General features: G+C 46.3%; 1 protein-coding gene across 4 annotated transcripts in view; it reads right to left on the reverse strand.

Annotated features, from left to right (window-relative positions):
* Positions 1–14,783, reverse strand: part of gypc (glycophorin C (Gerbich blood group)) — a 110,494-nt gene that overhangs the window by 25,366 nt on the left and 70,345 nt on the right. For all 4 annotated transcript variants that reach the window (XM_078403316.1, XM_078403313.1, XM_078403312.1 and 1 more), the window contains one exon: positions 2,740–2,805. In XM_078403316.1, coding sequence (XP_078259442.1) covers positions 2,740–2,805 — 66 coding nt within the window. The remainder of the gene's footprint in view (positions 1–2,739; positions 2,806–14,783) is intronic.

Here is a 14,783-nt window from a genome sequence, read left to right on the forward strand (position 1 = left end):
GAAAACCCGCGCAGGTCACTGGAAGAACGTACAAACTCGGTACAGACAGGCAGCCCGTAGTCGGGATCGAACCCGGGTCTCTGGTGCTGCCAGGCTGCAGCTTTACTGCTGCACCACTGCGTCACCCTAAAGGAGAAGGCATCTACTTCTGGCCACAGTTTAAGAGTAAGGGGTAGGCCATTTAGAACTGAGATGAGGAAAAACTTTTTCAGTCAGAGAGTTGTGAATCTGTGGAATTCTCTGCCTCAGAAGGCAGTGGAGGCCAATTCTCTGAATGCATTCAAGACAGAGCTAGATAGAGCTCTTAAGGATAGCGGAGTCAGGGGGTATGGGGAGAAGGCAGGAACGGGGTACTGATTGAGAATGATCAGCCATGATCACATTGAATGTCGGTGCTGGTTCGAAGGGCCGATTGGCCTACTCCTGCACCTATTTTTCTATGTTTCTATGTTTCTACTAATGGAGACAAACTTAATTTGTGATGGCACGGTGGCGCAGCGGTAGAGTTGCTGCCTTACAGCGAATGCAGCGCCGGAGACCCGGGTTCGATCCAGACTCCGGGTGCTTGTCTGTACGAAGTTTGTACGTTCTCCCCGCGACCTGCGTGAGTTTTCTCCGAGATCTTCGGTTTCCTCCCACACTCCAAAGGCGTACAGGTATGTTGGTAAATGTAAAAATTGTCCCTAGCGGGTGTAGGATAGTGTTAATGTGCGGGGATCGCTGGCTGGCACGGACCCGGTGGGCCGAAGGGCCCGTTTCCCCGGTGTATCTCGAAACTAAACTAAACAATGATATTTTCTTGTCACATGCACCCAAGTAGAGTGAAATGCTTTGTTCATGCAAACAACGCCGTGAGATCGTTCAGCCGACTTCTTCCAGACAGTACACAGGGGTCGACACATTTTGGCACCGATAATTCCGGAAAAGCACACATCAATATGCAAAGCGTGTAAGAAAATAACTGCAGACAAATCGCAGGTATTTATTCACAAAATGCCTGAGTAACTCAGCAGGTCAGGCAGCATCTCAGGAGAGAAGGAATGGGTGACGTTTCGGGTCGAGACCCTTCAGTCTGAAGAAGGGTCTCGACCCGAAACGTCGCTCAATATGCAAATATAGGGATCCAAATCTAATCGACAATAAGGTTTTTCCATGGGACAAACGATACGGAAACAAGGCATTCCACCCGATATTTAGAGTAATGCACCTGACAAATCACAATTATGATTTTGCACTGAAGTCTATTCATTTGCAGCATCATATTTTAGGGGTACTGTAATAACCCCCCAAACCCCCCCCCCCACGGCTTTGGAATGCGGGAGGAAGCCTAAGCACCCAGAGGAAACCCACAAGAGACCAAAGAGAACGTGCAAACTCTGTGCAGACTAAGCTAGTCCAAGGCTAAACTGGGAATGATGTCACTGATTATATCTAAAAGCATATGGCAAAGTATCATTACAGGGGCTTCTGTCCACGAATATGCAGAGTTATTGATTCAACTTCTTCCTCAAGGCTTTACATTGCCACAGACAATGATTCGCTGCTAGATGGACCCTTCCTTGGTCATCTGTTGCCGGCCCTGCTTTGATCCGGCTTTTTTGTTACCTCAGCTGTATTCCATGCTGTATCTAAAACTAAAGATCTGGTTAAAAACCAAGAGTTATGGCTTCACTCGCGGAGGGGGCTATTCCAAAACTTGGTGGATTGCACTCTATTCTCCATTAATAAACTGGCTAATGTGTTCTGCATCTCCCCTGAAACCATGTGGTTCCAAGTTCAACTGGAATCTATGGCGAGGACAAAGGTGTGAGGAGATGGGAGAACATTTGGACAGACCGGTTGGTTTTTGCTTGACCATGTTACCCAGAGGACCTGAAATGTTTGCTCATCTTACGTTGTTGAGCCTGCCATTTGGGAGGCAACTCTTGTTCTTGTGCCTCGAGAAATTAGTGCTCGTGCTTCAAAACAAAAACTGGGAGGTCTCAAAGCCTTGCTTGAACGTATTACCTCCAGAGTCAGGGACATTTTTTCCCCCCCTAGCTGTTATCAGGCAACTGAACCACCCTATCAACAACTAGACAGTGGTCTTGACCGACCATCTACTCATTGAAGACCCTCGGACTATCTTTAATCGGACTTTATCTTGCAATGAGCTAGATAGAGCTCTTAAGGATAGCGGAGTCAGGGGGTATGGGGAGAAGGCAGGAACGGGGCACTGATTGAGAATGATCAGCCACGATCACATTGAATGGCGGTGCTGGCTCGAAGGGCCAAATGGCCTCCTCCTGCACCTATTGTCTATAAACGTTATTCCCTTAATCCTCTATTTGTACGCTGTGGAGGCTTGATTGTAATCATGTATAGTCTTTCCACTGACTGGAATACAGGCAAGAAAGAAGCTTTTCACTTAATCTTGGTACTCGTGAAAATAAACCAATTTATTCACAAAATGCTGGAGTAACTCAGCAGGTCAGGCAGCATCTCGGGAGAGAAGGAATGGGTGACGTTTCGGGTCGAGACCCTTCTTCAGAGTGAAAATAAACCAAATTGAAACTAAACTATTTATCTTTCTCAGTCTCTGCTGAACAGCTAATTTAAGACATCCCTTTGCAACATCCTGTTCAAATCCAAAGATACCCCCTCACAATGCCTTAAGCACACAAAACAATGGAATCGTTTTTGAAATGTAAACAGACTATTTATTGGCCACTAAGCTTTGAATCTGAGCATGTTTCTTACCTCCAATGACTGCAGAATCCATGTTATCATTGCTATTCACAAGAGTATTTCCAGGAGGAGAACTTTCTGCAATAAAACAAAGCAGAGAATCATCAACTTTAATATCTTTTATCATTACATGGCTTTTCACTGGACCTCATTACACGTGACAATACACTAAACTGAACCAAACAAAGCATACTTCCTGGATATCTTGTCATCGAGTCATAGAGTGATACAGTGAGGAAACAGGCCCTTCAGCCCAACTTGCCCACACCGGCCAACAATGCCCCAGCTACACTAGTCCCACTTGCCTGCGCTTGGTCCATATTCCTCCAAACCTGTCCTATCCATGTACCTGTCTAACTGTTTCTTAAACGATGGGATAGTCCCAGCCTCAACTACCTTCTCTGGCAGCTTGTTCCATACACCCACCACCCTTTGTGTGAAAAGGTTACCCCACGGATCCCTATTAAATCTTTTCCCCTTCACCTTGAACCGATGTTCTCTGGACCTCGATTCCCATTCTCCCTCTTGAAAACATCCAGTAAATTGGCCTCCACTGCCCTCTGTGGCAGAGAATTCCACAGGTTCACAACTCTCTGGGTGAAAAGGGTTTTCCTCATCTCAGTCCTAAATGGCCTACCCCTTATTTTTAAACTGTGACCCCTGGTTCTGGACTCCCCCAACATCGGGAACATTTTTCCTGCATCTAACCTGTCCAATTCACTAAGAATTTTATATGTTTCTATAAGATTCCCTCTCATCCACCTAAATTCCAGCGAATACAAGCCCAGTCGACCCATTCTTTCATCACACGGACTTCCCGCCCACCGAGTCCGCACCGGCCAGCGATCCCCGCACACTAACACTATCCTGCACACTCTCGGGACCATTTACACTTGTACCAAGCATAGAAACCCAAGCTAATTAACCTACAAACCCGTACGTCTTTGGGGTGTTGGAGGAAACCGGAGATCTCCGAGAAAACACGCACAGGTCAAGGGGAGAATGTACAAACTCCGTACAGACAGCACCGGTAGTCGGGATCAAACCCGGGTCTCCGGCGCTGCAAGGCAGCAACTCTACCGCTGCCAGACGCAAAATGCTGGAGTAGCTCAGCGGGTCAGGCAGCATCTCGTGAGAGAAGGAATCTTGAGACGCTGCCTGACCCGCTGAGTTACTCCAGCATTTTGTGTCTACCTTCGATTTAAACCAGCATCTGCAGGTTTTTTTTCATACAACTCGACAGCTGTCCTTCTCCGTGTTTTAGGCGAAAAGGGCGAGTCTGAAAAGGAGATTTTTTTTGAAACCACAAGAGAAAGGGAGGGACAAAACGACCGCACTGGGAACCGTACGAGTGCATACCATTTATCTTCAGCACTCAAGACTTTAAACACAAGGGGACCCCATGATAATTTGCAATGGAACAATGCAGGGAAACTCCCACATGTTGGGAGGACTGAGGAGTTAGAAGGCACTGAAGATTCCTTAAGGAATTAGTTTTAGTTTTCAGAGAGAGAGCGTGGAAACAGGCCCTTCAGCCCACCGACTCCGTGCCGACCCACGATCACCCATACACTAGTTTATATGCTTTCCACAGTTTCATATCCTACACACTAGGGGCAATTCATCTGCAAACCTGCACGTGGTCGGAGTGTGGGAGGAAGCCAGAGGACCCGGAGAAAACCCACGCAGGTCACATGGAGAACGTACCAACTCCGTTCAGACCGCACCTGGGGTCAGGATCGAACCCGGGTCCCTGGCGCAGTTAGGCAACGACTCTACCGCTGTGCCTTCCCAAACCTTGTTTGAATTATTGCCAATTGCTACCGACTCAATAGGATGCCTCAATTTATGACATATTCCGTGAGGAGTGATACCTTGTTTTATTTCCTGCACCTTGCAATGGGTCATGTCATCAGTCAGACAAATGGCACCAAGCCAAGATATAGGGCGTGCCATGCTCTAACAGATGGAATTTATTCACAAAATGCTGGAGTAACTCAGCAGGTCAGGCAGCATCTCAGGAGAGAAGGAATGGGTGACAGATGGAAGTCTTTAGATGCTTAAAATTGTTCCCGACTAAAACATTCGAGTTTGTTTTGGTCAGACTCAATAAAGACATCTCTTCTACATGTTAAAGTTTGTGAAAAAAAACCTGAAACTGGAGGAGTTGCTGATTCCCTTTGACAAGAGTTGGTGGAGTCATGCAGCAAGGCCCTTCGGCCCAACCTACCCCCGCCAACCAACATGTCCCATCCACTCTTGTCCCACCCAGATCCCTCTAAACCTGTCCTCTCCGAGTACCCATCTAATTGTTTAATTAATCTAATTCAACAAAACCAGTTTCATTAATCTAATTAAACATTGCAAAAGTCCCTGCCTCAACTACCCCCTCTGGCAGCTCGCTCCATGAACCCACCATCCACTGTGTGAAAATGTTACGCCTCAGATTCCTAGTAAATATTTCCCCTTTATCCTTAAATCTATGTCCTCTGGTCCTCGATTCCCCTACTCTGGGCAAGAGGCTGTGCATCCACCCAATCTATTCCTCTTATGATTTGTATACACCTCAATAAGATCACTCCTCACCCTCCCGAACTCCAAAGGTATAGAGTCCCAGCCTGCTCAACCTTTCTATCACACGTTTTTGTGATGGATCGCAAGCAATTTCTTTCTCCACAGTGTAACAAAGTGCCGATGTGATGGATTAAGTAATACGATGGTACTAGAGCAGCAAAAATCACAATTGAGTTCTGCATGTTGGATTCCTGAAGGATTTGCACACTGTGTTACATATAATGTCACCAAATCCAAGATACCAGAGGAACAAGATGGAACACTCCGTTGAAATCGCCTATACAGAAGTGTAGTACGCCAAGGAGCCATTTTAGTAGGCAAAACCCGCCGTCCGCTATGCCTCTCGCAGTGTAATCAGTGTTTTGGGGGAACAGTATGTGTGATGATACCATGAAAATGCAGAATATATCTCATCTATCAATTCACAGATTTTTGTTATTTTTCTTTTAAAATGTCTCTGCAAGTTTCTGCCTACTAAAATGGCGCCGTGACAAACAACGGTTTTTAGGGTCGAGTAGTCTAGCTTGTACCTCTAGTATCTTTGCACCAAATCATTGCACAGCCACACTGCTAAAATCCATAACATGCGCTTCCGCTCACTGAGAAGTGATCTTTTTATTTGGAGGTCTGTACGTACGGAGTTTGTATGTTCTCCCCGTGACCACGTGGGATAGCTCCAGCTTTGTCCCACATTCCAAAGACGTACAGGTTTGTACGTTAATTGGCTTTTTTCCACGAGCGACAGTTCTACTCAATAACCAAAGTCTGTAGTCTCTCCTTTTTACCCTGGTTTATTTTCACCCACACCTTTAGACCGTAATGTTGTATCCTTATTGTTTTGATTTGGTTATGCTCGATTCTTAATTGTTAACTGTATGTTTGTGTTGTCATTTGTGAGCGGAGCACGAAGGCACATTCCTTGTATATGCACATACTTGGCCAATAAACTTATTCATCCATTCATTCATTCATTCAGTAAATTGCCCCTAGTGTGTAAGATGCGAAACTGGGAAAACATAAAACTAGTGCAAGAGTTTTCCACGGGTTTCCTCCCACACTCCAAAGACGTACAGATTTCTAAGTGAATTGACTTCAGCAAGTTGTAAATTGCCCCTCGTGTGTAGGATGTTGTTAGTGTGCGGGGGCGTTTGCTGGCCAGCGCGGACACGGTGGGCCCGTTTCCACACTGAATCTCTAAACTCTAAAAGTCTAAACATGCATTGACCAGGATGTTATGGATGGGTCTGTCTTCCTTAAGATAACGTCATGAGGGTAGAAGGCTTAATTTGCGAACTGAGAAGATGGGGCACTCCAACAGTGGACAATTATAGAGTCATAGAGTGATACAGTGTGGAAACAGGCCCTTCGGCCCAACTTGCCCACACCGGCCAACATGTCCCAGCTACACTATTCCAACCTGCCCGCGTTTGATCCATATCACTCCAAACCTGTCCTATCCATGTACCTGTCTAACTGTATAAGAAAATAACTGCAGATGCTGGTACAAATCGATTTATTCACAAAATGCTGGAGTAACTCAGCAGGTCGGGCAGCATCTCGGGAGAGAAGGAATGGGTGACATTTCGGGTCGAGACCCTTCTTCAGTTACCTGTCTAACTGTTTCTTAAACATTGGGATAGTCCCAGCCTCAACTACCTCCTCTGGCAGCTTGTTCCATACACTCACCACCCTTTGTGCGAAAAAGTGACCACTCAGATTCCTATTAAATCTTTTCCCCTTTACCTTGAACCTATGTCCTCTGGTCCTCGGTTCCGCTACTCTGGGCAAGAGACCCTGTGCATCTACCCAATCTATTCCTCTCATGATTTTATGCACCTCTATAAGATCACCCCTCATCCACCTGCGCTCCAAGAAATAGAGTCCCGGCCTACTCAACCTCTCCCTGTAGCTCAGACCCTCTGGTCCTGGCAACATCCTCGTAAATCTTCTCTGTACCATTGCCCAAGAACTTTGTGAACCGGTTCCTTGAACATCAACCATTGTTAATTATGTATTACATGATTCGGAGTGTACCCTTTATTAACAGTTCCACATTCCCAGATGCATTCAACACTACGTTGCAAGATCTTACGGAACACAGTCATGATACGTACATGACAAATGCACTCCATTCATTCAGAGATTACAGGGGAGGGGGGGTCATTTTAGTTGCCGGGTTAGTAATCCCTAGAATTGCAGTAACAAGTTTAAAACTCATCGTGTTATTAGGTAGAGGATTTACAATAGACAATAGACAATAGACAATAGGTGCAGGAGTAGGCCATTCGGCCCTTCGAGCCAGCACCGTTATTCAATGTGATCAGGGCTGATCAATCTCAATCAATACCCCGTTCCTGCCTTCTCCCCATACCCCTTGACTCTGCTATCCTTAAGTGCTCTATCTAGCTCTCTCTTGAATGCATTCAGAGAATTGGCCTCCACTGCCCTCTGAGGCAGAGAATTCCACAGATTCACAACTCTCTGACTGAAAAAGTTTTTCCTCATCTCAGTTCTAAATGGCCTACCCCTTATTTTTAAACTGTGGTCCCTGGTTCTGGACTCCCCCAACATTGGGAACATGTTTCCTGACTCTAATGAGTCCAACCTCTTAATAATCTTATACGTTTCGATAAGATCTTCGATAAGATTTAAATGCGTCTGAGATGCCACTGAAGGCTGTGGAGGCCAAGTCAATGGATGCTTTTAAGGCAGAGATAGATAGATTCTTGATTAGTACGGGTGTCAGGGGTTACGGGGAGAAGGCAGGAGAATGGGGTTAGGAGGGAGAGATAGATCAGCCATGATTGAATGGTGGAGTAGACTTGATGGGCCGAATGGCCTAATTTTCTCCATCACTTGTGAACTTAGGAGCTGAAAATAAAACATTCAGGAAGTGTGTAGCATTGGCATGGAAACTACTTGTTTGTTGTGGAAACCAAATTGTTTTAATTAACACCCTCGAGAGGAGAATTAATCAGTCACTCAACCATACTTGTTTTTGTGTAACCTCAGACGTGGAGTAGCTTTGTCATCCCGTGACGGCATTACCAACAATCCCAATAGTTCAAAGCTAGACACAAAAAGCTGGAATGACTCAGTGGGTCAGGCTGCATCTCTGGAGAAAAGGAATAGATGAGGTTTCGGGTCGAGACCCTTCTTCAGACTGAGAGTCAGGGGAAATGGAAATGAGAGATGTAGACAGTGATGTAGAGAGAGAGAGAGAGAGATAGAACAATTGAATGAATGATATGCAGAAAGTAACAATGATAAAGGAAATAGGGCATTGTTCGCTATGGGCTAGGTGAAAACGAGTTACAGACAATGAAACTCACCAGGACAACATTTAAATTATTCCCAATAGTTCATTAGTAGCGAAAAGGAAAGTTATCTGCTCCACTCGACCATGCTTGACTGGCAGTGAGAGGGGTTCTCTCTCACCAGCGATCACATTGGCATAGAAACATAGACAAATAGGTGCAGGAGTAGGCAGTCGGCCCTTCGAGCAGCACCTCCATTTCTTTACATCGGCGAAACCAAACGCAGGCTCGGCGATCGTTTCGCTCAACACCTTTCGCTCAGTCCGCCTTAACCAACCTGATCTCCCGGTGGCTGAGCACTTCAACCTCTCCCACTCCCAGTCTGACCTTTCTGTCATGAACCTCCTCCAGTGCCATAGTGAGGCCCACCGGAAATTGGACGAACAGCACCTCATATTTCGCCTGGGCAGCTTGCAGCCCAGCAGTATGAATATTGACTTCTCTAACTTTAAATAGTTCCTTTGTCCCTCTCTTTCCCTCCCCCTTCCCAGTTCTCCCTCTATCTTCCTGTCTCCACCTATATCCTTCCTTTGTCCCGCCCCCCTGACATCAGTCTGAAGAAGGGTCTCGACCCGAAACGTCACCCATTCCTTCTCTCCTGAGATGCTGCCTGACCTGCTGAGTTACTCCAGCATTTTGTGAAATAAATACCTTCGATTTGTACCAGCATCTGCAGTTATTTTCTTACACCTCCATTCAATATGATCATGGCTGATCATCTAAAATCGGTATCCCGTTCCTGCCTTTTCCCCATATCCCTTGATCGCCCCATACACCAGCAGTATCCGATACACACAGGGGATAATTTGCAATCCTTACCGAATCCAATTAACCTACGAACCAGTACATCTTCGGAGTGTGGGAGGAAACCGTAGCACCCGGAGGCAATCCACGCGGTCACGGGGAGAATGTACAAACTCTGTACAGACAGCACCCGTAGTCAGGATTGAACCCGGGTCTCTGGCACTGCAAGGCAGGGACTCTATCACTGCGCCAGTAGGCCGCTCTGTAGGCTAAAGGACCAGTTTCCATGCAATAGGTTTCTACGAGTCTCTACAATCTCTGAAAGACCTAACTAGTAAAGACCTAACTAGCTGCACGATTCAAGGTCCTTCCCTACCTTGGTCTTCACAGTTTTTTAATTTTTGTCACAGAGATCGTCACTGTAGATGACGTTTAGAGGTTTTGATGTAAAGCTAACATGCTTTTTTTTAGATTTAGAGATACAGCGCGGAAACAGGCCCTTCGACCCACCGGGTCCGCGCCGCCCAGCGATCCCCGCACATTAACATTATCCTACACCCACTAGGGACAATTTTTTTTTAACACATTTGCCCAGCCAATTAACCTACAAACCTGTACGTCTTTGGAGTGTGGGAGGAAACCGAAGATCTCGGAGAAAACCCACGCAGGTCACGGGGAGAACGTACAAACTCCGTACAGACGGCGCCCGTAGTCAGGATCGAACCTGAATCTCCGGCGCTGCATTCGCTGTAAGGCAGCAACTCTACCGCTGCGCCACCGTGCCGCTTATATGTAATGGTTGAGGTGGACAGGAAGGAAGCACGTTCAGCTTCTCATCTGAAGGTCCCCAACCCAGAGGTCATAGTCTCGGAATTAAAGGACGTTCCTTTAGGAAGAAGATGAGGAGGGATTTCTTTAGTCACAGGGGGGCAAATCTGCGGAATTCATTGCCACAGAAGGCTGTGGAGGCCGTCAATGGATATTTTTAAGGCAGAGATATATAGATTCTTGAATAGTACAGGTGTCAGGGGTTATGGGGAGATGGCAGGAGAATAGGGTTGGGAGGGGTGGGGGAGTTAGATTATACACCTCTTTTAGATCACCCCTCATCCTCCTGTGCTCCAAGGAATATGCATTCAAGAGAGAGCTAGATAGAGCTCTTAAGGATAGCGGAGTTAGGGGGTATGGGGAGTACCAAAAACGGGGTACTGATTGAGAATGATCAGCCATGAGCACATTGAATGGTGGTGCTGGCTCGAAGGACCGAATGGCCTATTCCTGCACCTATTGTCTATTGAATAGAATCCCGGCCCACTCAACCTCTTCTCCACTCAGCCTCTCCCCATAGCTCAGAGACTCTGCCAACATCCTGGTAAATCGTCTGTGTACCCTTTCCAGCTTGACAACATCTTTTCTACAACATAGTGCGCATAACTGAATACAATTGACCATCTATTCCTGGCGCAGACTACTTTCCCGGCCCGTGGGCATGATTAGTTATTGCGAAGGTACAGGAGCCTGAAAACTGTAACGTCCAGATTGAGGGAACTGACGACCATGGTTGCCAACTGTCCCGTATTAGCCAGGACATCCCGTATATTGGGCTAAATTTGTTTGTCCCACACGGGACCGCCCTTGTCCCTTATTAGGCCCGTTTACACGGCTACCAAAAATTAACCGGTCTTTGGGACATAAAGGATTACTCTTTCCATAAAGCAACAGCCTCTCTCTGCTAACAGCTGAGAATGTTTATATGCCGGATGTACGGAAACAGAACAATGAATTTCTTTCTTGCAGCAGCACAATGGGTTTGTAAACACAGTACTCAATCAATATAAAACTTTTTTTTTTTAAAAGGTTCAATAAACAATAAACCCAATATAGCGCAAAAACAAAGCAAACCCCCAAAGTCCATGGTACAACTAATGCAGTCTGAAGAAGGGTCTCAACCACGAAACGTCACCCATTCCTTCTATCCAGAGATGCTGCCTGACCCGTGAGTTACTCCAGCACGTTGTGGCTCTCTGCAGTGCATAGTTGGGATGGAAATTCCAGTGTTCAATAGCCTGATGGTCAATAGACAATAGACAATAGATGCAGGAGTAGGCCATTTGGCCCTTCGAGCCAGCACCGCCATTCAATGTGATCATGGCTGATCATTCTCAATCAGTACCCCGTTCCTGTCTTCTCCCCATACCCCCTGACTCCGCTATCCTTAAGAGCTCTATCTAGCTCTCTCTTGAATACCTTCAGAGAATTGGCCTCCACTGCCATCTGAGGCAGAGAATTCCACAGATTTACAACTCTCTGACTGAAAAAGATTTTCCTCATCTCCGTTCTAATTGGCCTACCCCTTATTCTTAAACGGTGGCCCCTGGTTCTGGACTCCCCCAACATTGGGAACATGTTTCCTGCCTCTAACGTGTCCAACCCCTTAATAATCTTATACGTTTCGATAAGATCCCCTCTCATCCTTCTAAATTCCAGTGTATACAAGCCTAGCCGCTCCAGTCTTTCAACATACGACAGTCCCGCCATTCCGGGAATTAACCTAGTAAACCTACGCTGCACGACCTCAATAAGGTCATAAATGATAGGAGCAGAATTCGGCCATTTGGCCCATCAAGTCAACTCTGTCATTCAATCATGGCTGATCTATCTCTCCTTCCTCACCCCATTCCCCTACCTTCTCCCCATTACCCGACATGCATTCTAATCAACAACCTATCTATCTCTGTCTTTAAAATATCCATTGACTTGGCCCCCACAGCCTTCTGTGGCAAAGAATTCCATAGATTCACTGCCCTCTGACTAAAGAAATTCCTCCTCATCTCCTTCCTAAAGGAACGTCCAAATGGCCTCCTCCTGCACCTATTTTCTATGTAATTAAGGAAAGTCCTTTAATCACATAGAAAATAGGTGCAGGAGGAGGCCATTTGGCCCTTCGAGGTTGGGATGGCGTTGGGAAGTCATTCCTTGCGTGATTCGGCGAAAGAATAAACCTCATAGGCCGGTTAACCACCCTTACAAAAACCCAAATAATTTCTACTGAACATTTCCTTGCCAGTTGTATTTCCCTCTCCACCCTGTTCAAATGCACACGAGGTGTGGGAACACTTTCTTATCTTCTTGCCCCCACACTCTCAATAAACTTTTTGTCCTGGCACCCATCCCAGATGCAGAACTGGGCCAGATTTTTCCAATTCCAGAGACAGAGTCTTGGCCAGGGTTGTTAAACGCAAAGTTGATTACTATTTGGCTTGATTAACACCAGGTCATACAGCAGGAAAAACACAGCTCATTGTTCCATACGCCTGCATTTCAATCTGCTCTGACAATAACTAACAGTGTAAGTAAGCCGCACAGAGTTCATTTTTAGTGTCATGCAATGTCAGACCACCATTTCATAGAAAATAGGTGCAGGAGTAGGCCATTCGGCCCTTCGAGCCAGCACCGCCATTCAATATGATCATGGCTGATCATCCAAATTCAGTACCCCCTTCCTGGTTTCCCCCCCCCCCACATCCCTTGATTTCTTTAGCCCCAAGAGCTAAATCTAACTCTCTCTCGAAAACATCCAGTGAATTGGCCTCCACTGCTTTCTGTGGCAGAGATTTTCCACAGATTCACAACTCTCTGGGTGAAAAAGATTTTCCTCATCACAGTACTAAATGGCCTTACCCCTTATTCTTAAACCGTGACCCATGGTTCTGAACACCTCCAACATCAGGAACATTTTTCCCGCATCTAACCTGTCCAATCTACACCTCCATCTCCCACCAGAAAGGCCTTAAAGCCCTCTGTTTCTTCCACGACCACAGAATCAGCCAATTTCCCATCTTCTCCCTCCATATCCATCGGCTTATCTCAAGGTTTCTTGTATCTGCCTCCATCAACGTCTCTGGCAGCACGTTCCAAGCACTGAATACCTTCTGTGCAAAGAAGAATTATCTTTACATCTCCAATCATGTCGACAATGTTCCTTTATTTTTAAATCAGGCTGTTCCCTTTATTTCCCTTGCACATCTTCCTTTAAGGTATGCCCCTTTCACTTTAAAGCTATACCCTCTTGTATTTGATATTTTCCATCCTGGGAAACGGTCTTGACCCTCTAAAACACAATCTACACTTCTCATCTATTCTGTTCAAATTGCCTTCGCCTTTTGCTCGCGGGGCTTGGGCATTTACAGTCACCCATCGCTCCACTAAACTGCGTATTGAGATCAAGATCAAAGTGGGGGCGGCACAGTGGCGCAGCGGTAGAGTTCCTGCCTTACAGCGCCCGCAGCGCCAGAGACCCGGGTTCGATCCCAAATACGGGGGCTTCTCCCAGTGACCGCATGGGTTTTAGACAATAGACAATAGTTTCAGTTGTTCCAGTTTCCTCCCACACTCCAAAGATGTACAGGTTCGTAGGTTAATTGGCTATAGTGTAGATTGCGCCTGGTATAAATGTAAATTGTCCCTAGTGTGTGTAGGATAGTGTTAGTGTTCGTAGGTTAGACAATAGACAATAGGCAAAAGACAATAGGTGCAGGAGTAGGCCATTCGGCCCTTCGAGCCAGCACCGCCATTCAATGTGATCATGGCTGATCATTCTCAATCAGTACCCCGTTCCTGCCTTCTCCCCATACCCCCTGACTCCGCTATCCTTAAGAGCTCTATCTAGCTCTCTCTTGAATGCATTCAGAGAATTGGCCTCCACTGCCTTCTGAGGCAGAGAATTCCACAGATTCACAACTCTCTGACTGAAAAAGCTTTTCCTCATCTCCGTTCTAAATGGCCTACCCCTTATTCTTAAACTGTGACCCCTTGTTCTGGACTCCCCCAACATTGGGAACATGTTTCCTGCCTCTAACATGTCCAACCCCTTAATAATCTTATACATTTCGATAAGATCCCCTCTCATCCTTCTAAATTCCAGTGTATACATGCCTAGTCGCTCCAGTCTTTCAACATATGACAGTCTCCATACACTTACACTGGGTAAAAAGAGAGTCGGTGAATCGATGACCAGGAGATTGTGTCGCGTGTCGACACAATTTTGTTCTCCCTGTTGTGTAAGCCACCAACTTCAACCCAATCCCCTCCCACTCCGGCTCACGCCCAGTCAAATCATTTCAACGTACACCAAGAACAAAGCAAGAAGGGTGCCACGTAGAGGAATTGAGCACAACTCCTGCAGAGCATTCATCTGTTCAATGGTTCAGGGGGTATGAGGAGAAGGCAGGAACGGGGTACTGATTGAGAATGATCAGCCATGATCACGTTGAATGGCGGTGCTGGCTCGAAGGGTCGAATTGCCTCCTCCTGCACCTATTGCCTATTGTCTATTGTGCCTTACTCCACTTCAGTAATTTTCCCAGACAAAGTTTCTGCACAAGTGCTCCAAAATCCCAGATGCAATCGAGCACAAATTAA

The sequence above is a fragment of the Rhinoraja longicauda genome, chromosome 8, assembly GCF_053455715.1.
Source record: "Rhinoraja longicauda isolate Sanriku21f chromosome 8, sRhiLon1.1, whole genome shotgun sequence".
In the NCBI taxonomy this organism is placed as follows: domain Eukaryota; kingdom Metazoa; phylum Chordata; class Chondrichthyes; order Rajiformes; family Arhynchobatidae; genus Rhinoraja; species Rhinoraja longicauda.